This window comes from Ctenopharyngodon idella, chromosome 20 (genome assembly GCF_019924925.1).
Source record: "Ctenopharyngodon idella isolate HZGC_01 chromosome 20, HZGC01, whole genome shotgun sequence".
NCBI lineage: Eukaryota > Metazoa > Chordata > Actinopteri > Cypriniformes > Xenocyprididae > Ctenopharyngodon > Ctenopharyngodon idella.
This window is the reverse complement of record NC_067239.1, coordinates 2429259-2457009: the sequence shown is the minus strand read 5'-3', so window position 1 is coordinate 2457009 and position 27751 is coordinate 2429259. Positions and strand designations below refer to the sequence as shown.

The window sequence follows — 27751 nt, the reverse complement described above, 5'->3', positions numbered from 1 at the left end:
TGCGTTAACGATGCTACTAGATGGAGTTTGATCTCAATGTGGCCACACAATCTGAACACAAGCAAAGCTCCGGTGACTCCCATCAAACGCAGCAGTAAAGCGATTAAAGAAACAATGTAACTTAAACAGTGTGTGATTCATTTCACGTTGTCCAACTGTCGTCTCTCCTGCTTTACGAGGCACTGCTGGGGGCCTGGCGAGCACCCAAGACACCGCTAAACCAGCCTGAACGCCTCGCCATATGAGGACATACGCAGAGTCTCGTGTAGTTACAAAAGGCATTTATCACTCATAAGGGCTCTAAACTCTAAACACACGCCAGGCCTGCGCCTCAGCCGCTCAGACGGAACCGCACGCTCGGAGCTGCATGGAAAGAATATCATCTGCTTTTAATGAGAAGATCCCTCAAAGTCGTCCAGCATCTATTGACAGCTTTATAGCTCAGCATGCACGAGGCCAGCTCACTGGTATGTCCCTCCCAAGACAGCAACAACAGGAAAAAAGTCAGACATTATCACTTATTTAGGAAGCTACTAGTATTAACAGCAGCATTGACAACATAAGTTTATAATGTTGACTCATGAACTGGTGTTGATCCACTGTATGCGTCAACCCATTGACCAGGCAAAGTGGTTCTTCCCGTAAACCTATTCTCTGCCTCAGACGGGATGCTGTGGGCCACACATGGAATATGTGATGCAACGTGTCGTCTTCTGAGAATTAGGATGCATTACTACTACTCAGCATAAGGAAGTGGACTGTGTATGCATGAGGCATGCGATTCACAAGTTATACTTCACTGCTGATCATTAATCTCAGAGCAGCTTGAATCGTCAACCACTGTCAACCATTAGATCCTCAAAATGCATCCACAAATCTGAATGAACTTCTAAGTATGCTCGTAAATGTTTTTTAATATTTTGTATTTTTATGAAATTTTATGGTACTAAATTATATTTATGCAGTACTTATAATCCATTATGGCACTAATCCATTATTCACTTTTTGAGCATGGACCTGAAAATGAAATTTCCAAATTAAACTGTCATAAATCTTGAATTCTTTAGAGCACAGACTTCAGTTTGGTCTCTCTAATGAGACGACACTTTGTAGATTGCTAAAGTGAAAAAAGTGAACTTAAAATGTGCACAAAAGTGCACAAAAATACCATTTTCAATTTTCATATGAAATATATATTTTCCAAAACACATTTTATTCTAAAACTAAGAAAATCAGCCATAAACCTAAACAAGCTCTGTTCCAAATTTGGAGGTTGATATCTCAAAAAATTAGCGTTCAGTAAGAATGTGCACGCAGTACCAAACATTTCCATTCATTTCCAATGCGGTCATTTTTGAAAGAGTACAAGTGTGACTATTTTTTTTCAGGACCACTTAACCTTTTCAAATCATGTCCAGGATTTTTTGTGTGTTCACACAGCAAGAGCCAAAACCTTTACCAAGTTTCGTACCATCCTGATGAAGTAAAAAATTCAAAAAAAAAATTCAAAAAAAAAAAAAAAAAAAAATACAAACATTTTTTTGGTCAAAAATGGCCTGAACAGCACTAGAGGGTTAAAACAAATGAATAAAAACTACATAAACATTATGACCAAACAGGGAACTTAATAATCTTGTAAGTTTTTTTTCAAATAAAGACAAGGTAACGTTAAATTTTACATACAGCATACAGTGAAAATGACATGAATATTACATGGTGGCTTTAACTGGATAAAGCGCAGCATAGTTTGAAATCAAGGGTTTAAAGTTTGTCGATCACACGTCTCCAGTGAAGATGAACTCTTCAGCAGTGTGAATTCAATGGGTCGACCGTCACGCACAGAGTAACACGTTTATGCAGGCTATAAATGATACTTCTGGTGATCTCACAGCTGGATTTGACAAAGTCTGCAAGGTTTGTGAAATTAAATGTTTATTAGGCATTCAAAGATTTGTTTAAATGATATAAATGCGTATTTGCTGAATGCTGACGGTAAATGAGAAAGCATTAAAGTGTTTGCCTTTCCATTACTAATTATATAAAAGCAAACGCTATAGTACTTTTTTCGCATACCATTTACTTTTTGTTTAACAGTTCTATATAATAACATATTAGACCGAACTGTTAAACAGAGACTGTAAACTAATGAAGACGGAGAATGGGAGTGCTGTGAGGCGTTCTCCGCACTGTCAAAATAAAAGTTGCTTCCAACACAACGGCCAGAAAAATTTACTGGCTGATGCAGAGAAAGAAAAAAAAAAAAAAGGAAAATATCAGGCGATATATCACCCAACCACTACTTCTGATCTGAACAATCATTTATATTGAGTGACAGGTAAAATCAAATAAATAAAAAATAAAATAAATAAAAATAGGATGGATATTTCCTACTGAGAAGTTCAAATCAATGCAATTAATGTTTATCGGTACAAAAACCTGTACAATAGCACACACAACACTTCTAGTATAAAAAAAAAAAAAGCCTTTCATATTCAAAATTGCATGCTTTGTTTTTCATACATGTAATCTGATAATCCTCCCAGACCCCCAAATATAATGAGGCATTTCTCTAAGTCTCCAGGTCCATGTATTTTCAATTACAATAAACTCTCATCACTCATATAATAAATGATTATGGCAACATCAGAACACCAGCTGCAGGACTGAAAATATGAAAACAAGCTGCTAGAAAAGATCCTGCGGCCAACAGAAACATGGAAGCAAAAGTGAAAATAACAACTCACTTTGAGGAAAATGCATTGTGTGTTAAGCTGGAAGCAGAGGCTTTATTTATTTTTATTAATTAAAAAAAATTTTAATCATTATTTTACAATATAATTCAGCCTCTGTGAGCATAAGAAACTTCTTTCAAAAACATTTAAAAATCTTACGGATTCCAAACTTCTGAGCAGTAGTATATCTATATATAAATGATTATTTTTGGCCCATCTCTAAGAGTTCTTGTCTAAATGGTTCTGCCTGTCACGCTGCATCATTTCCTACATCCAGAAGAGCTGTGCGGTTAGCATGCACGCTCCATTAGACGTGACACTGGAGCCCTGTGTGTGAAGACTAAACTGTGCCTGATGAAGCACTGAACCATCATCCTCTAGTAAACCCGTCTCAACGCTACAGACACTGTAACATCACTCACTGTAACTGCTATTCTTATTAATATCTTCATACACATCATCTCACGAGGTCTTCGTGGAGGACACGCTTGACCTGACATATAAAAGCTCCAGCTTTGAGTTTAAAATAGACTGCTTTATCCCATGTGTGTCAGAGCCGAGCATCTCCAATCAATATGACACAATTAAATATTTAACAATGATGATGGGTCACAGCAAAACTAAAGCCAAACTGAAATACGTATCCCTAATTTTTGTCAAGTTGCCTTACCTTTGTTGGTAATACTTTACAATAGGGGTGTAACGGTACATGTATTCATCCTGAACCGACACGGTATGAACTTCACGGTTCGGTGCATACAGTCAGACAATGAATACAGTCAGTTAGAGGCGATCCACACTCCAATCCAGAAAGGGTCGTGTGCGGTAATGCATTGTAGCCTTACCACTTTTAACCACCACCAATAATCACAATAAGCTCTGTGTTTTGTTACTTTCGATAAAAAACAAAGTGTCATTTTTCAAATTCTGTTCATTTTAACACGAAATTCAAACAATAAAAAAAAAAAAAAAACATTTTGACACTTTTTGATGTGTCGTAACAGATCGCCTCAGTTCAAGCGGCAACATGAAGCGCGAGTGAACTCGATCAACCCTTCCTCTTCACTATAGTTACAGAATGAACATCAGAAGGTATGTTGAAAGATACAGTACAACTTACTAAAAAACGTATATCGTGTGTAATCGCTCAACCAGTGTTTCAACAACAGAAAGAAAAAAATAAAACAGCTTGTCACGTAACATTATATTTACCTCAGGCAAGTCATTCAGTGTCCACAGCTTGTTAGTTCACTAGAGAAATTAACTTTTTCACTAAATATATACACTATATTAGACTATATTAACTTGTTTTCATGATGGATTTATTTAAATATAGATTAAATAATTAAGACATCACTAACAAGTTATGACAGCCAATACAAAAACTGCCTTGTGCAATTTACATGTTTACATAAAAAAAAAAAAAAAAAAATTGAGTTATATCTAATAAATAAATAGCAAATGAATAAAGGGTTAGTTCACCCAAAAATGAAAATTCAGTCATTAATTACTCACCCTCATCTCGTTCCACACCCGTAAGACCTTCGTTCATCTTCAGAACACAAATTAGGATATTTTTGATAAAATCCGATGGCTCAGTGAGGCCTCCATTGACAGCAAGATAATTCACACTTTCACATGCCCAGAAAGGAACTAAAAACATATTTAAAACAGTTCATGTGACTACAGTGGTTCAACCTTAATGTTATGAAGCGACGAGAATACTTTTTGTGTGCCAAAAAACAAAATAACTACTTTATGCAACAATATCTAGTGATGGGCGATTTTAAAACACTGCTTCATGAAGCTTCAAAGTTTTATGAATCTTTTGTTTCGAATCAGTGGTTCAGAGCGCCAAAGTCACGTGATTTCAGTAAACGAGGTTTCGTTACGTCATAAGTGTTTAGAAATTTCAATGGTTTACGTGACTTTGGTAGTTTGATAGTGCTCTGAACCACTGATTTGAAACAAAAGATTCTTAAAGCTTCGAAGCTTCATGAAGCAGTGTTTTGAAATCTACGTCAGAACGCCGACTCATTATTGGCCGGCTCCTGCGTCAGCATCACACGCATGCATCGTGCTGCTCACATGATCAGCTTTGGCCAATACTGAGCCGGCGTTCTGATGTAAAACCTGGAAGCGCTAAACGTAAACCACAATGACAAAGAACAGAAAATATTGTTGAATAAAGTCGTTATTTTTGTTTTGTTTTTTAGCACACAAAAAGTATTCGTCGCTTCATAACATTAAGGTTGAACCACTGCAGTCACATCAACTGTTTTAACAATGTCTTTAGTAGCTTTCTGGACCTTGAAAGTGGTTGTTAAATTGCTGTCCATTGAATCAGACAGCTATCGAATTTCATCAAAAATATCTTAATTTGTGTTACGAAGATTAACGAAGGTCTTACAAGTGTAGAACAACATGAGGGTGAGTAATAAATGACAGAATTTTCATTTTTGGGTGAACTAACCCTTTATTATTATTGAATGGACTCAAGTTACCATAAACAATGAACAGTTACATTTTTATTAACTCACATTAACAAAGATTTGTAAATACTACAACAAATGTATTGCTCATTGTTAGTTAATGGATTAACTAAAGTTACCTCAAGGAAATTTACTGTAAAGTGTTACCCATTTTGTTTAATGCCACTCCAATTTGTAAAGGTGGTTTTCGTGTCATTATATCATCACACTTTTTCCTTCACACAAATAATAGGAATATTTTCCATTAAAAAAAAAAACATGTTTGCAGCACCAACGACATTGATCTTAGTTTAGAGTTGAGTTGATTTATTGCGTCAATCAGAGAAAGCAGACCACTCTATGTTGGCGTACCGCAGAAACAGAACGCCATTTGCTTCCAAACAAACAGTGATTTGAATGACTGTGGCTCTCTGGATGGAAATTTTCCCAACAGCACGCCTCTGTAAGCATACGAGTGTATGATTCCAAAACAGTCGGAACAGATGACCAACAGGACAATATTAGTTTTACATTCACAACTAACCGAGTCATTCATCAAAGTGATTTTTTGCAACTGAAGAGATGAGAAGACTATTGTTCAGAGTGTGCAAGACGCTTCCCTCCGGGTCTGGATAACACAACGAACACTGTTCTGCCATACCCACCAGGTCACAACACAGAGCTAGAGGGGCCACACTACGATCAGGGGACGAAAAAACAATTTATTATCCAGCCAATGGTTAGTGCAGTCATGAAAAATGTTATTATGTAACTCCAAATATGTGTAGTAGCATAAGAGAGAGAGAACGGAAGAATTAAGAGCTTGTTGCCTGAAATAAAGTGTGTTCTTAGATGTAATGAAAGAGATACTTGTGCATCTGTATGAAAACAAATTGCCATCTGTAGATGTTCTGAAGAGGTCTTTTATTTCCTCTTCCCTTGAACAGATATGCAGCTTATCCTCTTAGAATTAAACATTTCTAATAAACCATAATTCAATAATGATTGCCGTATTTCACAAAGTAGACTTAAAGGGATAGTTCACCCAAAAATGAAAATTATCCCATAATTTACTCACCCTCAAGCCATACTAGATGTATATGACTATCTTCTTTCAGACGAACACAATCGGAGTTATAATTAAAAATATTCTGGCTTTTCCAAGCTTTATAATGAGAATCAATTGGGGGCGAGATTTTGAAGCCCAAAAAAGCGCATTAGCGCAAAAGTCATGCGTAAGAAAACCCTTAGTTAATTATAAATGTGTCATAGCCAAGTTTTAATATACATAAAATAGTAACTGCTTTGTGAAGTTCCAGTCTATTTTAACTACACAAGTGTGTGTCATTTACCTGGTTTTCAACATCCACACACTCCTCATTGAGCCAGAAACTTGAAAATGACAGACTTTGAGACCCTGATCGGCTCTGGAGCTCATAGCGCTGCTCTACACACTGATTCTCCCTAGTAACACATCTTTTATTTATTAATTGGCTCTGTGCGCATCCTAACAAGTGTGCCATAGATTAGCATATATATTATAAAAAAAAGGTTAAACCTAAGATTCTCACATTGAATGCAAAGTATGACTAGCATATGTTGGTGTAAATTATAATAAAATACTCCTGCATCTTATCTAAATGTCAGGTCAGGTATTTCTGGATAACAGTGACTAGCGATTTAAAGCAGTGCACCAGTCAGTGAACATACATAATACATTCTTTGGAAATCCAAAGCCTCTGCGCCACTGCACTGCTCGGCATACAGTTTCCCTCTGAAGATGAGTCTTTATCCAGTGAGCATATTCACTCAGAGACCACAGACACAAGCCAGGGAGCAGAAAATGGAGACTGCTGTTATCACAAGGCACCAGTCCACACAGTGAGATTCAGAACACAGCCCCTCCAGCTACATTCACAACTCCAGATGATCGTTGCTAACTCATATTTCATTCAAAGAAAAACTAGGTCGAATACTTAAAATGCAAGAGCAAGTCTGTGCCGTAGCTTTGAACATGCATCTTAGGAATGATCACCAAATCATCAGGGGACACATTAAAAATCCAAACTAGACTTTAATGAGACACAATTGCAGCCTGGAAGCGAGAACAACCACTGGCACAACAGTGATTTTTCAAGTGGGTTCACGACTTTATTAACCCTGATCAATTGGACTGAATGAGATACGTTTACAGTAATCCTCTGCTCAAGCCACTTGGCCATGGGCAAGCCTGAACTTCAAAGACCTTTCCTGGATCCTGCTCTGGCAACAGCATGATAGCAATCGTAGTACTAGTGTAAACTTTCACTGGACAAGTCTGAAAGTTTCCATTGCTGTATTATGACCCCTTTGAAATCTCTATCTATCTCTCTCTCTCTCTCTATAATATAATATAATGTAATATATATATATATATATATATATATATATATATATATATATATCCCCGTATATACAGACATTGTAAACAGACTGTGTGGTAACAATTATGAATATGAGAATAGTGTTGTCAAAAGTACCGACTTCGGTACCAAGTCGGTACTGAAATTTTAAAAATGTGACAATACCAGCATGTCCGCCTAGCTTTTTGAGCGCTGTTGAGCAGATTCTTAAACACCTCTGATTGGCCATTGTGTTCACGCACTCAACAGATATGTCTGTGATTGGCTACAATGATCAATGCTTCAAAAACATGTTGTAAATAGACATCTTTGACGCTCTTCACTGAGCGCTTACAGATACACATGGGAGCATTTGAAAGTAGGCGTCTATCAGCCGATCCGTCTATCAGCAGATATATTAGGAATCCGCTAATAGACGCCTGCTTTCAAACACTCTTTTGTATCTGTGCAAGCACTCGGTTCATTGTAGCCAATCACAGACATATCTGTTGAGTGCGTGAACACAATGGCCAATCAGAGGTGTTTAAGAATCCACTCAAGAGATCAAAAATGCTAGGGGGAAATGCTGGTATCGTCACATTTTTTAAATTTCAGTACCGTCTTGGTACCGAAATCTGTACTTTTGACAACCCTATATGGGACTCACACACTTTTCCTTTTAATGGCAGTCGCCATCAGTTGGCAAACCCACTTGGAAGTGCATATCGCCACCTACTGCATGACACTGGCTTGACAGCTGATGTAAAATAAAGGATCGTGCTCAGTTTAAAAAAAATGTTTAATTGGACATTCCTAATAAAAATATGAAATCAAGAATACATCGGACAAAAGGGCACTGAAAATTAATGTCTGATATTAAAAGTGCTATATTATTTTATGTAAATAAATAAAAAATAAAACAGCTAAAACTGAAGAATTCATTTAAAATACCAGAAGTGAACTTAGCGACAAGTGAATTGCTATTAGACGTAGCCTACACTACCATGCAAAGTTTGGGCAGGATTTTTGTTTTTTAGTGTTTCTGTAAATCTCTTTTGCTTAAATATGCACAAAGGCTGCATTTATTTAATCAAAAATGCATTTTAAAATTTAAAATAACCTTTCTAATGTAATTAATTTTAAAATGTAATTTATTCCTGTGATCAAAGCTGAATTTTCAGCATCATTACTCCAGTCTTCAGTGTCACATGATCCTTCAGAAATCATTCTAATATGTAGATTTACTTCTCAAGAAACATTATTAGAATTTTTCAATGTTGAAAACAGTCTGCTTAATATTTCTGGCAACTGTAATTTTTTTTAGGCTTCTTTGATGAATAGAAAGTGCAAAAGAACAGTTGTCAATATCATGAAGAGAGCCATATTGATGTGCTCAATCAGTGAGCAGACCTGACCGCCACTAAATGGCTTATTAAACATTGATGAGGAAGTCATCCTGAGAGAGCCGCGGAGGGACTGATGGCTGCAGGACGGTTTGGCTGGTCGCGGGAGGTAAAAGCATCAGGGCTCTGCCCCGGGTTAATCCATTATCCTGCACCAGCTGCCACACACTCCCAGCCCCCACCAAAACAGCCATTTACTGGCAGCTTCCTGCTGAGAGACTCAATGACGCACAGACCTGTGCTGGACGCGTGGCTGGATCATCACTCCAGCTCACCTACTTCTGAGGTGATGGTTCTTATCTGGATAAGGAGACAAGTTGGATGGCAGAGAGGCTAACATGGATTTACAACCAATGTTAACCTTCAAGACTTCCTTTGGGGAAATTGAAACCTCATTTAACATTTGAGAGAAAAAAAAAAAAAAAAAAAAAGACTTAAGTGTAGGCTTGTCTTTAATGTGACAAAAGGTTACAGGCGTACCCTGTAGAAGCCTTTCACAAAGAGTGCATGTCTATAAACACTAGGGGTGTGACGAGATCTTGCGATATTAATGTGACAAGATTTCTCCTCAAGGTGAAAAAGTGGTCTCACAATATCGCTATGACAGAGCGTGAGGATGAAATTAGCATAGAATATGCCACTTCCAGTGTTGTTTTGCTTTTATTTATAGAAATAAAAACCATTTGATTCAGTTGTATCACGGTCGCTTCAATTGTAAACCATTGTAAACGTCTGCTCATCCAGCACGAGCTGCAGAGTCACGCACAGTGCAGTAGGAATCACAGTTCACTGATCATGACGAGTCAGGCGAGATGACGGACAAGACTATGGTGGAGGATTCATTGCGCAACAGAGCCTAAGCGTCTGATAAATGTCTTATCTTGTAGAATTCATGCTCAGCACCACCGCTCCCTATTCACAGAGTATGTGCAGTTGTGAATTTGAAAGCGAAAGTAAAACGCGAGCTCCCTGATGCATGCAAATTAGGCTACATACAACCAGTCTCCCAATATATCAAACCTATCTTAGGCTGGGCTAGATGGGAGTTTTAACCACCTCTTAGCTTTGGTCTCTGTTTGCACTTTGAATAACAAGAGAGTACTTTGATTATGATTGCACTTAATTAGACTAAGAAAAAACTGTGCTATTTACTTTTGTTATTTATACTGTTTTTATTTCTATGTTCAATTTGTGGAAAGGAGTTCAATTAGGATGTCACACACAGCCTCAACCAGAAGTTCTGGAAGCTCCTAATTCATGTACAGTAAGGTCTGAAGAGATGTGAAATCATACATGAGAGAAGCCAGTCAGTTGAGTTTGCGGCAAAACCTTTTCCAGTGCTTGTATATTGTTCTCTTTCAATGCATATGATACTTCATACTCAAAGTAGAACTGAAATGACATTCATTACACAATGATTAGTTAAAACATTTCAAATGCACCTGCAGACTATTTTTCTAGTCATGCATTTCGTCATTGAGGATTTCTTAAAAATACTGTGTAAAAATCTTGTTTCATCTCGTTCTCGTGAACCAAATCTCGTGTCTCGTCTCGTCCCATGAGCTAAGTGTCTCGTCACACCCCTAATTAACGCACATCTTCCTGTCATAACCCTTACGTTATTTGCTTCCAGTAAAGCCATGTGAAATCTTGCAATTGCGGTAACAGGTTGATGTTTTTTTTATGCTTATTATAATCTATTCAAAATTCACACTTGATTTTACATTTAGCATCTTCTGCCTCCGGTACCCGCTCCGCTCATTAACACTGCTCAAGCACAGATTTTTTGCAGAACAAACCAAATAAACTTCCTCTCATGACCCAGTCCTCAACTTCTCCTTCTGTGGGTTAAAATAAGCTAATATGACACTGAGAAAGCTCAAAATAACCACAGGATTACCATCATCCTTCCTCAGAGTAACTGCCAGATGCATGTACATAGAGTCATAAACGTAAAATAGTAACTTGAATCCGATGTATCGGTGTCACGTTAGGGTGTATTGAATATACATTAAGGACAAAGATTTATGCAGTGCTGTGTGAATCGCAGCAATAAAATTAAGCTTTTTGGTCATAAAGTCAATGTCGCACAAGTAAAAAAAAATGCATTTTATTATTGATTAATTGGGTCTTACCAGCTCATTGTATTATTTATATTCCTCAATATGCACATTAAAAGGAGAAGGCTAGATGAGGAAGAGTCGATTTATTGATGAATACTCAAGTGAATCATCTATTATCTAGATATTTGTGAGTTGCAGCTAGAGCCAGAGATCATCATGCACAACTGGACTGGAGGAAACCAAATATATATTTTAAAATTCACCTTTCGGGTTGCAAAATGTAATTAAAATTCCAAATGCACAATAAATTCTCTCGAATAATTGCAGTTCTCTTAAATCCTCACAATCAAGCGATTATGTAATCACACCATGCCTAGTCACAGCCCTACTTTTTAAAGGCTTTCAGTGGAATTGTGACACTGTGCTGTGAAAATGTCCAGTAATCTCAAATTTTAATACAAACGTACAAACTTATCAAACTGATAAACATCACAAACATACCAGGATAACAATACATCTCCTGATTCAATCAGTGTGCACTGAGGGCAAATAACTAGTCTCAACCTTTATTACCCAACAACAGAAAACCACAAAAGCATCTGCAACTAAGATCATCTGATGCAAACTCATTTATTTTATCACTAAAAGTTAAAACAACACTGACATTAAGATTACAACATTTATTGTCATAACTGATCCAGCAATAGCCGCCAAAATCCTTATATGGACTTTAAACCAGAATTCAGCTGGTGTTACACAATAACGAAGATGTAGAAGACAGAAATAAAGCCAAGGGGAAAAAATGTGGCCTCCCACCACAATTGGACTGATGGTAACAGTCACCACCATTGGCATGAATGGGTCAGTGGCTTTCCAAACAGACAATGCAGTGTGTCTGAGGGACGGAGCCCTTGTGTCATTCATTACTCGTGTTTTCAGCTGTTGAGGCAGACATTTACGCAAATCACATCCATCAACCAAGACTAGGTGAGTCGCCTGAGAGTCTTGCCTAGACAAAATGGTGCGCGCATGCAGCTTTCGAATTGACAAAATCAATCAAATAGAATCTTTAGCGCTTAAACGCAAAAATTGATCCCAGAGTTCATACAGAAAACTGATCACACAGTTGATTCGACGAGGTGAAACCTGAGCACAAGGACACGATGACCGTATTGAATCATTTTGAGGTCAAGTTTGAATGGAGTGGCTTTTATTCTCCTGAAACGTAAAGCATGTTTAGAAAAGGGCTGACAGGAACAGTGTATCTGCAACATGTCAGAAATATCAGGAGTAAAAGACGAGCATTCATCTCGAGCTAAAAAATATCCCTCAGGGGGGTTGGTACTTCGACTAATGAGGATCCTGTCCATGTCGTATTATTGCGAAATTCGGAGAGGGAGTGCGAGAACGCTCTGTGGGGTTATGAAAAACACAAAACAAAAAAAAAAAAAAACAGCAGATTGTCTCTCTGGGTGACTGAAAAAGCTTGGAGGAGAAGAAAAAACATTTATTGGAGTTGTTTGGGCATGACAGATCGAAATCTGGAAAATAGTGAGCCGTGCCCTTCGTTCACCTTCACCCTCGATCAGATCGTGAAAAGAAAAAGCACTGGTTGACGTTCCAGAAGAGTTTGCGGGAGTTTCTTGAACAAAACAGTGTACATTTGCAATAAGCTAACACGGAGTTGCACGATATTGGAAAGAAACTGACATTGTGATGTTTTGTTTTTTCCTGGAATACATATTGCAACATGAAAAAAATATAGGAAGTTTCACTAGATGACTTGAATAGTTCAATTTGGAAAATTAGTCATTCTTGAATGACTGCGGTGATTTCGAGGAGTGCATCTGCAAAGGAAAAAACTAATTAAATAAATTACTTTTTATTCTGAAGATTTTGTGGGAAAGTGGGAAATCCTAAACGGTTTAAAGAAAAATTTGGGTGATCACACTTGGGTTTACACTCTACAAGAACCAACTCAAACCATAAAGTGCAGACGATACCAACTACCAATTTCTTATCTGATCAGCCAATACTGATACCGATCATGATTCCTATCATTCCAGCTTTATATAAGTGATATGTAAGCTCTACGCTGACTGTCAATGTTGACTCTTTAAAAACTGAAGGCATTTCAACTGAAGGCAACTCTACAAAAAAAAAAAAAAAAAAAAAAAAATACAAAACAAGGGATTATCAAGTTCATGGTCTCATCTGATAGAAAACCTGTTTTCTTCAAAAACTTACGTCTTACGTTATAAAAACTGCTGAGAAAACCCTAGAAAAAAAAAAAAGTGATGCACGTTATTGATTTATTTTGTCATTATCCATGCATGACATGATGATTATTAGAAAGTATATATGACAGGTCATAAAATTTGGGATTGTTCACAATGTCAACTATAACTGGGCCAAATTTTGTGTTGATCTCAAAGCAATGAAAAGTTATGGCATTTGGAACCACAGTATCCTTTTTTTCAGAAAACCATTAACCTCTTCAAAGTGATCTTAGTGTTTTAATGAACATGCTTAAATGCCACAAAGAATATAAATATTGGTAGCACTTTATTTTACAGTCGTGTTCCTCATGTACATACTTATTATAGTATTGGGTAATAACAAGGTACTAACCCTGAACCTACCCATAATCCTAACCTTACCCCATGTAGTTACCTCATATTACCCAGTACTTTCTTAGGTAAGTACACTAAATACATGTACTGTAAAATAAAGTGCAACCAAAATATTTATAATTACATAGAATAAGTAACAAGAAATAAGATCCTAGTTGATGAGTGATGATCTTCCAGTACCATTTCAGCTGTGCGCACATATATTTACGATTTGACAATTGCACTAAGCCATATTGCGAAATTGATATCATTTTAATATACAGTGCAGTCCTAGCACACGTCTAACATTAACGTATGTCACAACGTGGCGCACAGGCCTCGTGCCTATAGGCTAGGCTTTACAGGAGAGCTGAAAGGCTAATCTGTGTCATGCTCGCGGCCGACGGCCTGAAAGCGGAGGAGGGGAAGGAAGGGGGAGGGGAGATCGCCCACACATGCCTTGTGTTGGGGGAGGATATTAACAGGAATGACTGGAATTCTCTTTAGTCCGGCCACCGCTTTGGGTCAGGTGACTTCAAGTCCTGAGGGACACTAACTTCTCAATAACGTACAATCCTCTAAAATATTCATCTCACAAACTGTACGGTGGTTCATTGCGGTCCATACATCTGTAAAGGTCGGGAGTGAACAGCATTTGTTTTGAAAGGCATTCCTGACACAAGCCCTGTCCTGACTCTGCACCTAAAGTACATGTCAGAGTGGTATGCAACGATTCAGGGTGGCCTGTGCTGTGAAAAGAGAGATGCCTCACACAGTATAGACCATTTGGCCTGTTCAAAGGCAGCAAAAGGACTCGTTCTGGACATACCAGACATTTCCAATGTAATGGGAGTTGCAGCTTGCTCGTTTCCTGCTGTTTAGAGCGACGCATAACCCAGGGCTGGACTGGTCTGTTCGGCCCAATTAAAGAGGTTGTGTCTCTTCAGAATTTAAGGGGGTGAAATTGATTTAGATGTTTTTTTTTTTTGTGTGTCACAGAAAGAGTATGAATCTGTTGTACCTTAAGCTTTGGCATTTGGTTTTCATTTAAAAGGACAAAAACACTCAGACAGGTGATTCAGCTTTGCTTTGCCAAATTTAATCCATAGGAGACTTCTTTTAAAAACATACTATTGAACAGTACTGCATCAAAGAAGATGCTGGTTGATAAAATATGGAATAAGATGAAATGATTTAAGGGTGACCAATAATGCCCCTTTTACAAGATGTAATATAAGTCTCTGGTGTGTCCAGAATGTGTGTGAAGTTTCAGCTCAAAATACCCCACAGATCATTTATTATAGCTTGTCAAATTTGCCCCTATGTGGGTGTGAGCAAAAACACGCTGTTTTTGTGCGTGTCCCTTTAAATGCAAATGAGCTGCTGCTCCCGGCCCCCTTTCCAGAAGAGGGCGGAGCTTTAACAGCTTGCGCTTTGGTTGCTTAACAACAACAAAGCTGGAGAATCTCACGCAGCCAAAATGAGGATTGTCAGTAACGGTGTTCAGCCTTACATTGTTCAAACCGACACTGATGGAGAGACTGGAGAGACTCAGGAAGAAGTTACAACTTTAGACGTTTCTGAACGGTTAGTGGATAAATTTATGTAGTTGCTGTGGAGTTGATTCAACTCATCGACTAGCATGTGTCGTCATGTTAATCTTTTGTGCAAATCCAGCGTTGAATTGACCCTCGTTTGTGAAGCAGTCCAGCGTAAAATGACGGCATGTCAACAACACTCTACTACAACAGCTCTTCCTCTTCTCTAAAGCAGCCCAACATGGCCTCGCCCCCTTTGTTGTGTGTTCTCAGGGGCGGGGTTTATGTAAATTGGGGTTTGTGATGTCACTAACCCAGGAAGAAGCTTGTTGTAGTCCCTACCAGCCATTTGTTGTAATCCTTAAAAAGCAATTTCTGTAAAAGAAAATATCTCTTTGCATTGAACTTTGAGCGTCGTAACTTTGCAGATGTTGTTTATGATCAAACAGCAACATTACACACTAACTAAAGTTAAAAAAAGAGAAATCATAATCAAGAACCACTTTAAACAGTGTGCAGTTCACCGTCAGGGAACATCTGTGAGAGTAAACAATAAAATTAACCATCTAAAACCGTGAATAGCATAATTAGCGTATAACTGCTGATCTTGCTGTGTTGAGTAGCGGTTTAATGTACAACGTTACGAGGGTCTAAATTAGGAAACACTATAGAACATACCAAAATGGTTGATAATGATATTCAACATATAAAAGCAAAAAAAAAAAAAAATGCTTGTCAAGGCCTTTAAAACTGTGTGCGTGTCAGGACGGCAACCAGGAATGTCATGAAAATGAGGCGGAGAGAAAATCTCAGCAGGTGCAAGACTTAAAGAGTTGCAAAGCTGCAAAGAGTGCCTGTAAACAGAGAGCACGGCCAAAACCCAAGCTTACACAGCACGAACTGAGCTTACATGGCAGGGCCCACAGCTTTTCACCTTCTCTCTGGCTAGCAGTTTCAAACAGTCTCTCCAGCCACTGCAGGTTCTTATTAGGTTATTTGCTGCTTGTTCTGAAAGTAGGCTAGTCAAAGCCATCTCCCACCAGTGGGAATAAGAGGCAGCAGCTGCTGTGAACCTGGACAAGTGCACCGTCTGCTATATGCTGCAACAAACAAGACGATTCCTCTATCAGGAGGGCACGATTTACCCAGGTGACATGTCAAAGATCCCTCTTTTTGAAATGCACAAGGGGAGAATCTTCTGTTTAAAGCCCCTGCAGGCACACATACGCTGCGTTGATGTCTGAGCCAAGAGCCAGCTGGTAAGTCAGGTACAGTGTACCAGCTCCACTCCATACTTTTAAAGGGGTGAAATACAATAGAGAGGCATAACCTGCTTTACAGCTTCATTAGGACAGTAGGGTAAACTCTACGGCAATGGGCTGTTTGTGTACAAACACAGGGAGTAGGCCGAGGTTCTGAGTGCTGCTGTAGCTCAACAGCTAGAGGATGGCTGGTATCGGCAAGGTCAGTTTCGATTCCCAGGAAGCACACACACTGAAAAATTTTATCAGTAATTTTGATAGGTATGTCAATAACAAGGCCTGAATTTCGAAATATTATGCACATAATTTTACACATTCCCACAGGTTTCACTAGAGATGGACGATATGGCCAAAAATATTATCATACGATATCAATATTTAATCATGATATTCATTTACCAATAATGGGGAAGGAAATGCTTTCCACATATTTGTTAGACGTTAAGAATGAATGTAAACATGTTCACAATGAGTAGCTACCCTTTAACTTAAGGGCCATTATGAAATACATTTTATTTTTCCATAAATTGTGTTTATTTTATTTTTTGGGGGGGGTTCTGTGTTTTATGATTTAATACAAATGTATATAAACTTAATTTAATCAAACTTTTAAAATGTAATTAAATGACAATATAACAATTTACTACAAAACACTGCATTTTTATTTTTTGTCAAATAAGATGCTGCACAACATAACTGTATACATTTAAAACATGGATGAAAAAAATATGTTTTGTATGATATTCCTTAGGAATAATAACCATATTCATTACTTTGAGAAGTACATTTTAGTATACAGTAGTGATATATTTGTCATAATTTCTTGAAGTTTAACCGAACTTTTATTTTGACAGGTTGTCGTGAAGATCTTTGAGTTTTAGTTTCAGTTTCAGTGTGTATTTGACAGTTTCAAGATTTTCGCTTGCGTTTCAGGACATTTTCACTTGCCCAATCGGGCCAGCGTTGCATGCTCACTAAAGTGTATCATTTTTGTTTTGAGTTTTGCCAATTTAAAGTTGCGATTGTCTTTTCTTCTCTACTGTGACGTCTATCCGAGTGAAACGGCATCTGAAATGAGAGGGCGGGACTTGATTTCGTCCTTCGGGAATTGACTGGATCGTTGGAAGTTGGGCGTTGCTAACAAAATGGAGGCAGATCTGAATGCCCCTTTGCAGTCAGTGGGGGATTTCTCTCCACCGGACGTGAGCACCTTCATGTTACTTTAAGAACTTTATTTACTGAGGATGACGAGGACGGTCAACGGCACTAAACAGCGAGAGAGACTGACTGACGGTGCGTGTCCGTTGGTGTGGAGCTTGCTCTGCTCCCGTGAACACGCAGCCTGAGCGTGTCCTCCATCAGGTTCCTTTCAATGTTTGAGGGTACTGTACACCCCAATGACTGGCACAGCCCCAGCGACAGCATTTTCCCCATACGACACTGGATCTGCTGGCAGTTCCAGATAGCTCCGCCCTCGCGCCATAGCATGTGACAGGAAGAGACGATGAGTCGTTTTGAGGAGGGAGTGCAGGTTAATGTTTTTGATTAAATATTACGAGGCAAAAAATAATGGATAAATTATTGATAATAAATACTACAATATTCCATAAATAAAAATGTCAATTTTGATTTCATGCCGATATTTTAAACCATTCAGCTCTCGCGCACTCTCTGAGACGGTTTTCTGTGCGCTCTCAGCTAAAAAGCGCACAGAAAAGCCAACTCTCAAACAGCTTCAGAGTGACACAATGAGTTCTTTCACGGCTTACTGCACTTAAACGGTCAAATACACACAAATTATGTCAAAATGCCCATCTAATTCATTTCCTGTGGTATTTCTTACCTGAATCCTACTACTTTTGCACCTACCTGAAAAACAAAGCACTGTTTACTTCATTTGCATCTTTATTCTAATTGTATTTATTTGTTCCACTGCTTGTAATGTTTATTAGTCCTTGTTTTATTACTGACTCTTCACTTCAGTTCAGAGTTTGAAATCAAGCTTCCTTATGCTGTCTGTAAGCTATTTGGTAACACTTTACAATAAGGTTTGTTAGTTAAACATTAGTTAATGTATTAACTAACATGAACTAACCATGAGCAATACATTTGTTACTGTATTTACTAATCTTCGTTAACATTAGTTAATGAAAATACAGTTGTTCATTGTTTGTTCATGTCAGCTCACAGTGCATTAACTAATGTTAACAAGATTTTAATAATCTATTAGTAAATGTTGAAATTAACATTAACAAAGATTAATAAATGCTGTAGAAGTGCAGTTCATTATTAGTTCATGTTAACTAATGTAGTTAACTAATGTTAACTAATGAACCTTATTGTAAAGTGTTACCAGCAATTTCAACAAAATTACTCTATTGTAAAAACACAAATACATTGAGTGAGCAAACTTTTAGGTCATATAATTGTCATTTCTTTTTATGTATAAAAATGTATAAAAAAAAAATGCTAATTTTGTTATTTGCTAAACAGTGTTATTTATTTGCATTTTTAAAGTTTAAATTGAAGTGAGCATTAGATGAAGGAAATCCTAATGTAAAAGAAAAAAGTATCCACAACAAAATACACATTTTTGTTAAATTTAGACATATTAAAAAAAGATGATCAGGGTACAAATATATTTTTAAGAACTCAAAATATCCATTTTCCAGAGTGCCATGGTGCCTAAATTAATTTGTAGCATTTAAACAGATTATTTTAGTTTGTAATGTTTAATTTTTTATTTATTTAGATAAAATAGTACTGAATTTTACTATCTGCCAGTTACCAGACAGAATTTTAATGCTAATGCATCTCTAACTTTGGATAAACGTATATGCCAAAATGTATAAATGTAAAACATTCTTTGTTCTTTGTATTTGTTGAGAAAATTAAATTAAAATTGTGCCATTCCAGATTTGTCCCAAATAAACAATGATTTATGTGCCTGAAGCATACATGCCTTCATTTGTAACAATCCTGGCAAATACAATAATTCAAATTTCATGCTATCAATATTGTGGGAGATGGAGCAGAGCAAGTCTGCAACAACACTGACAGTTCACACCAAAACCTGCCAAGGAGGTTAAATACTATAGCCGATGTGTTCATTCTGTTTAATCTTCTCCTTTAATTAGTCTTCAGTCTGCTGTCGAAGAGGAAGTCAGGCATAAACACCTGCATACCGCTCTCCCTGTCACCACTGACCTTGGCGAGCTGCGTTTGAGAAATCAAGCAAAGGAGAAAGACACTGCAATGATTAATAAGTGCTCTGCTTGTTGCTTTGGCAAGAGAGCGCTATTATAAACTCAGTTATTAGAAGCATGCGATAAATTCATGAACTAGCCAAGCTTGACTTCCTGTCAGGCTCTTACACACAACAAAATGAATTCATGAGCACTAATTCAGGTTCATTAGAATTTCTTGTGCAACACTGAAGAGGAATTTCTCCAGTCAGAGCTCGTCCTCTCCTGGAAAATTGCCCCAGTGAGACAAGATGGACTGTGAACTAACAGATCCGGTCAATAGCAGAATGTGAGGCGCGGTCAATATGTCTGTCAGTGATAATGAGGAGCGGATCCCGTAGGGATCTCAGACACAAATGTTTGTGAATGGCGAAATTTCTAATCATGTGACTTATTCTGAAAACCTAAGAAACAAATGTTTTAAATGTTTCATGAAGAGTAAAGTGGCTTCACAGACAAGAAAAAAAATACGGCGGGACTTTATTTTATCAATCGGGAATTAATTGGATCATTGTGGTTTGCTAATTGCAGCGATCACGTTGATCCGTGAGGCATATGGACTAGGGGTGGGAATCACAGGGTACCTCACGATACAATGGACTTCAGATGCAGATTTAAAACAGACAATGAAACGGTGTGTATACAGCACATGTTTTCATATTATAAAGTAATACATTTGTTGACCAGATGCTGCATTAGTCATGATCGGTACCATCTATTTGTATTAGTTTATATTCAGCTCATTTTTATGCATTCGTTAGCCAAAGAAGTTGCATAAAGCAACAAAACTTGATATGTTCATAAAGCCAATGGACACAAATAAATCAGAAACATATTTTATCATAACTGTAATACATATTTTGTAGGTTTGATAAGATAATCATCAAATGTTCTAACATAGCTTTTGTAAAAAGTAAAAATAGCTTTTATTCAGAAGCTCAAGCATGTTAGTTTGACGTGTGTGAGAACCAATGAGGTTCATTTTCACGTTACGCAGCACGTTTGAGCTTCCGCAAGAACCAATGAGGTTCATTCTCATGTGTTACGCAGCACTTTTGAGCTTCCGTAACAACCAATGAGGTTCATTCTCATGTGTTACGCAGCACTTTTGAGCTTCCGTAACAACCAATCAGGTTCATTCTCATGTGTTACGCAGCACTTTTGAGCTTCCGTAATAACCAATGAGGTTCATTCTCGTGTTACGCAGCACTTTTGAGAGTTTTTTTCTCGCGTGTGAAGCAGGTTCAGTTGAGCATATGTTTATGTTCACTGATCAATGTTTAAATGTGAATAAAAGCCTAAATTAAATCTGTTCATAAAGTCTCTTCAGAAATTTTGGAATAAATCGCTCAACTCATATGGATTAGTTTATGAACTTTTTGAAGCGTCAAAGTGGTAGTTGTGTAGCTGTCAATGGAGACACAGAAATCTCTTAGATTTCATTAAAAATGTTCTCATTTGTGTTCCAAAGACGAATTAAAGTCTTACATCATGAGGGTGAGAAATAAATGACAGAATTTTCATTTTTGGGTGAACTAACTCTTTAAGTATGCCACTTAGATGTTAAATCATTAAAAATGCCTTCAGTTTGTAAAGAGTTAACAGTGGCAATCAACATAGAGCTTACATATCACTTTATAAAGCTTGAATGATAGGGATCATGATGACAAGAAATCAGTAGTCAGTATCGGCTGCAAAAATCCTGATTGGAGCATCCCTAGTTTCAGCCAATAAGAAAGATTTAAAGGAGCTGACGCAGCCATCTGGCTGTACTAATGTGAGGCAGGAGTCAAAAACAGTGAATATCTTACTATATTTCCACCGAAGCTGTTTATCGGTCACTTCCAGAAAGCCATGTGTGAACAGAAGATATGGTACATTTCATTTACCAGAAAAGGTAAAACAATTTCAAGTGGCCAGTCTAAGAGCTTCTCTTGAGGAACACTTCATAAAATGGAAAGCGAGTATTGAGAGCAAGCCAACACTGCACTTTAGAGTAGCATTAGTGCACTGCTTGTGTTTAACCGGCGGCAGCATAACATCTTCCACGTAAATCATTAACCTCCACAATCAAGGGCGCCATAAGAAAGCGTGTGGTCGACCAGTGCTGTAGTAAGAGCAGAACAGAGGAGTTTATGACTCCTGGAAATTGGGTCATACTATGGCTCGCTCACAGTGATGGGATGTGAGGTGGCACCTGCTAGTGACGGGTAACACGAGGACAGTGGCGGTCTTTACAGGAGCAGACACACTGGGGTGTAATCTCATTACTGACGTCAACCCAACACCCAGGACAGAGAATCCACTCACTGTGAAGGCCAACCGCAAGCAACAGGACCAGGAAGAGCCCGAAAAGGGGCATCCCACCTACTGTTTACACTTTAAACTAGCGAGCACCACCCTCATGCAAATAGTGATGGCAATAGCAACAATAAATGCAAGATCAACAGGAATCAATGAATGTCCCCAGACTTTATAAAGGGAAACATTTGCATTGCCTTTGAAAACAAAGTCCAAATTGTTTGTCAGACATTTATGAGCAATATCTGGTTAACCCTATAAAGCCTACTGTGTTATATTTGGTACATGGATCTGAACATGGCCAAAACTTGGCTGTTTTGACAATTTTCTACAAGCCGCACCTAAAAGGTCTTTTAGTATAACTGTAAAGATGTTCAATGTAATGTTATTAATATTACAGGATGAACTACTGGGCTGAAGCTTAGGTATCCATACTTTAAAAAAAAAAAATCATGTTTGAATGAGAATCAAATATGGCCCATCAGGCTTTTGATGAAGGATTAGCCTATTTGTACATCTCTCAACCATAATTTTATTGCATATTGTATTAAATGTTTGGCCCCCCACAGTTAAAACTACAGAGATTCGATTAAACATGTAGTTTTATCCAAACAACAGGGCCAGGAATCTCAAGAGCAAATGTCACGGCAGCAATTTTGACAATAGCCTGAAGTCAGCTGGGTGATTAAGGCAAATGTAATAACAGATAAACAGGTCTTAAAGGGACACGCACTGATTTCTACACCCAAATTCATCAACTTACCCCATTCCAAAAAGTCCGTCACGTGTTTTTCCCGTTTTAAGGGCGAGTTGCTGCACTCGTTGTATAAACATATGAGAATATCCAGCAGTGTCTCCACACTCAGTGACTTCTCGTTTTTCTGATGGCCATCCAGCAGCAACTGCTCCAACTTCTTCAGGCGCACCTTCGCAGACATTTTCTACCAATTTAGCGACCACTCCCACAGCCAGAAAATATAAAATAACACTTGTCGAAATTAATAAAACGGGTTTTAGCGTTATAAATATATACAAATAGGATTAATCTGGCTGATATGTGTGGAGATCTGAAGTCCCAGACTCCAACTGCTAGCCAGCCATCCAGCTAGCCAGCTAGCAAAATGTGCCCAACATTGTGCTCAGATAAGCGAAGCCCTAATGCGCCTAACCCCGTTGTTGTCCGCTGGTTTCCAGCGTTTCCACCCCCCTCCTCACTCCCGAGGCCCTGTCGGCTCCATTCGCCTTAATCCGGACAAATCTGTACTTTCCACTTTGCGGGATGTGTCGGGGCTTTTTCTCCCGTCGAATCTCAGGATGACTGGACGCTCATTCCGCTCAGCTGGAAATCTTCAATAATAAACTCCCTAATGAAGACCTACACACATCTTTAACCTACATAAATACGCCCTCCAAATACTGGGAGTGGGTGCTTTTTCTAAGTAGGCGAATGTTTGCGTGTAAGCTGGCGCTAGCCGGTCTGCTTCTCCCTGAAGCCGAATATGGCTGCAATCGTGTTCAGCCTTGTCTAGCGCTCCCGAATGAAGAATCCAGACCGGGATAACGGAGCCCCGCCCACTGCACCGGAAACGCTGGGGATATATGACGTCATTGTTTGATTGACACCGGGAGGCAGCTAGCACTGACCTCACCAGGAGCTCTGACTGAATTTAGAGATTACAAATTTAGAGATATAGAGATTACAATATGTTTTTCTTTTGTATTGTAATTGCAGTGTTTTTAAATGTAATGTATTAATATTAATGTTTAATATAATATGATAATAATATCATATAGGCTAATATTTAAATATTTAGATACATATTGAAATATTTATTATTTTATAATATTACCACAACTATTTTTAGCACAATATATTTGCACATATGCAGAGAATGCAAATGACTTTACTTTGGTTAAATGTCCCATCTGGATTTATAAATATTCATAAATAGGTCTTTCTGAGAGATGGTTTCTAGATAGTTGCCTCCGTTTAAACTTGTGATTAACAAGCTCAAGTATGTTTTTCACACACAGTCCAGGTTTCCTTTGTACAGGTTACAGGCCATTTTGATAATATTAATAATATTGTGCTATATGTTTTACATTTTGGGTTTCAAAGTTCAAAAGCAAAGGTTTGCACATCTGTCAACAATACAATCAGTAAACCCTGCAAACACATAACGTTCCCCTAACGTTAGTTTTTGGTTCCCGTTTGTTTTTGGGGGGGGTTTTGTTTTTTGAGAACCAAAATATAATGTTCTATAATGTGTATAATGTACTTTTTAGGTTTTATTTTTTTGCAACCATAAAATAACGTTCCCAGAATGTTGCAGGGTGGTTATTTTTTATTAACCTAAAAATAACTTATACAGAATGTTCCCTAATGGTTATTTTAAAGGTATTAATTTGCAAACATAAAATAACGTTCCCAGAGCATTGCAGGGTAATTATTTTTTTTAATAACCTAAAAATAACGTATATACAGAACGTTCCCTGATGGTTATGTTAAGGTTATTATTTTGCAACCATAAAATAACGTTCTGGGAACCAAAAACTAACGTTCTGGGAACATTAAGAAAACTTTCCTGGCTAACCAAAAACAGACCATAAAAAATAGTGTTCTGGGAACCAAAAACTAATGTCCTGGGAACGTTCTGGGAACCAAAAAATGTTAGCTGGGAAGTTAATTTCCAGAAGTTTTTATTCTCCTCATTTCCTGGAGGAATGTTTGACAGTAAAAATAATCTGTACTGTGAAAACTGAAATACTTTTTCTGAATATTTTTTAAATACCTGCCTAATTTTATTGACTGATTTATTTGTAAAGAATGTATTCAACTATTCTAGCTCCACACAAATAGAATCACTCAAACATCAGTTTTTAGGGTGTCATCTGTGGTCAGAAGATACAAAAATGTGCTGACAATGTTCCAGGCCATCTGCGGTGTAAGACACTAGGCTTTGACCTCTCAATGGCCTCTCATAGCAATTACATTTACTCAGCGCAGATTATAATTGCCTGGTCATTCACTAATCCATTAGTCAGTGACCTTTTCGCTATCCCACTGCAGTCTGCTCTTCCAAGAACATTATTGATGATCAATATTATACTATTATAGTTATTTATTCATTTGTTGATTGGTGTGTGCACAAATAATAGCTAGCCATTCACCAAATGAGCATCATACTGTCAATTCTTTGAAAACACTGCCCTCTGGTGGTGAGAATGAGTGGCCATTTTATCTCTCTCCGCAGTCCTAGCACCTCCTATTGAGCTTTTTTTTCTCCGAGATGAATTGCAGACAGCTCTGGGAGACAGAATTGTGTTAGTGGCTGTTCAATATTTTATAAGCAGAGGGCTTCAAATCTCTGTGGGAGCTTGTAAGTGTCAGGACGGATTATTTTTACTGCCTCAACCGTAATTTCTGCTTTTTGCCTACATTTTGGTGCCCTGGGGTGTTTTCGGGGACACATAAGCTTGGAAAAAAAGGATACCCTGTAGAGCTTATTTGAACACTAGCGTTTCCTCTCTTTCTAGTCCGTCCTTCTCCCAATCCGTTCTGACTGATGGAAGGTTTGGGGAAACGGACCACATGCTACACTCATTCACTGATTCTTAAAATGTCACGCTTTCGTTCCTCTCCTCCAATCACCCTGAAGCCTCACAGCTTCTGTTGCCAAGCGATAAGGATTCACAGAGGGGAGCACCTCTGATATATTAAACAGCTGAAGTAAGTTTTGATATGTCACACTAGAACGCTGAAACTGTATGTTAAAATAAGTCTGTTCATGTTTAGAATATTGCAGTAAACTCTGTCATATTGCATTGGACATGTAAGACATGCTAATTTTCTTTTATCTTTGTCCAGCAGAGGGAGCACCAGGCCTTCGCATCTGCTGTCAGCACAAGCAGTGTGACGGATTCATTCATTCATGTTCTGGGATTGCCCACCGCACCTGAGTGTATCTGGCACAACACAATCAATAATGTACATCTAAGCTAGAAACTGAAGATGATGACCATATCGACTGTCCTTAACATTTACTTTTTATTGTTTACCATTAGTAAACAATGTTATGCAAATACTGCATTTAACATGAGTGTGGATATATACGCTTTAAAAGCATGCATGATTATTTTACGCCGGACTGCTTCACAAAACTCAACACTGGATTTGCACAAAAGATTAACATGACGGCACATGCTAACCGATGAGTTGAATCAACTCCACAGCAACTACATAATTTTATCCACTAACCATTCAGAAACGTCTAAAGTTGTAACTTCTTCCTGAGTCTCTCCATCAGTGTCCGACTCCGGTTTGAACAATGTAAGGCTGAACACCGTTACTGACAATCCTCATTTTGGCTGCGTGAGATTCTCCAGCTTTGTTGTTGTTGAGCGACCTGAAGCGCGAGCTGTTAAAGCTCTGCCCTCTTCTGGAAAGGGGGCCGGGAGCAGCAGCTCATTTGCATTTAAAGGGTTAGTTCACTTCTGAATTAAAATTTCCTGATAATTTACTCACTGATCAGTCTTTCTTCATTCGAAAAGAAATTAAGGTCAGGAAATGTCACATGTGACGTAGATGAAAGTACCGATCCAGTGTCTACAAAGGGAACGTGAAAAAACGCCCTTTACAAAAAAAGGTAAAACAACAATGTCGGATGATTTTGAAGTTGGAGGAGAAAATTAGATGGAATTTTTTCGCGGAACTTCCGCCTACATCACGCGTGACCTTTCTAACGTGATTACGTAATGCTTGGCCCTAGTGCAAGACGAGCATTTGTGGTTAAAAAGTATATCATTTTTATTTTATTTTTTTAGAAAACAATTGATTATTTCTCTAGATAAGACCCTTATTCCTCGTCTGGGATCATGTAGAGCTCTTTGAAGCTGCACTGAAACTGACATTTGGACCTTCAACCCGTTGAACCCCAGTGAAGTCCACTATATGGAGAAAAATCCTGGAATGTTTTCCTCAAAAACCTTCATTTCTTTTCGACTGAAGAAAGAAAGACATGAACATCTTGGATTACGTAAAATGATCAGGAAATTTTAATTCTGAAGTGAACTAATCCTTTTAAAGGACACACAAATTTTTTTAAAAATTGGCAAATTTGACAAGCTATAATAAATGATCTGTGGGGTATTTTGAGCTGAAGCTTCACAGACACATTCTGGAGACACCAGAGACTTATATTACATCTTGTAAAAGGGGCCCTTTAAACTTCTGGATAATGGATTTATAAAAATATTCACAATTAAGTTTTTCTGATAGTCACTTGTCCAAACCTTTTCACCCACAGATGTTTTTTAAACAGTACATTGTTGGCTTCATTATCCAGTTCAACTCATTCTTTTCCACAAAAAGGTTTAATTTTTGTTTTAAATTCTTATGTCACAATTTATCACTTGAAATTTAGATCGAAAGGATTTTAACACCACATGAAGCTCAGTAAAGTGCTTTCAAGCGTCTGATATAGTGTATAATAGTATGCAGTGATATATGAGGGTTATATGGTGAATACGATTATATAGAGAGTGAATAATTATTCCAATTTTAAAACGAGTAGAGATGCCACTCAGCACCAATAAGATTTATATTAATTCTTCAATCAAACTTAACATTACGGTCTGATGTTAGAGATTCCTCTTCAGCCGGAGGACATCAGGATATTGAAAGAAATTGCAGTTAATTACTTATTTTCCTCGGAGGTGCTTTCAATCTGAGACTTCCACAAAA

General features: G+C 37.8%; 1 protein-coding gene across 8 annotated transcripts in view; it reads right to left on the bottom strand.

Moving 5' to 3' along the window:
• Nucleotides 1-23568, bottom strand: part of cdc42bpb (CDC42 binding protein kinase beta (DMPK-like)) — an 89458-nt gene extending 65890 nt beyond the window's left edge. For 4 of the 8 annotated variants that reach the window (XM_051874187.1, XM_051874189.1, XM_051874190.1 and 1 more), the window contains exon 1: nucleotides 22772-23567. In XM_051874187.1, coding sequence (XP_051730147.1) covers nucleotides 22772-22946 — 175 coding nt within the window. In that variant the 5' untranslated portion in view covers nucleotides 22947-23567. Of the gene's footprint in view, nucleotides 1-22771 lie in introns of all 8 variants that reach the window. The other 4 variants (XM_051874186.1, XM_051874188.1, XM_051874192.1 and 1 more) reach the window with 3 other exon arrangements.
• Nucleotides 23569-27751: the final 4183 nt, after the last annotated feature.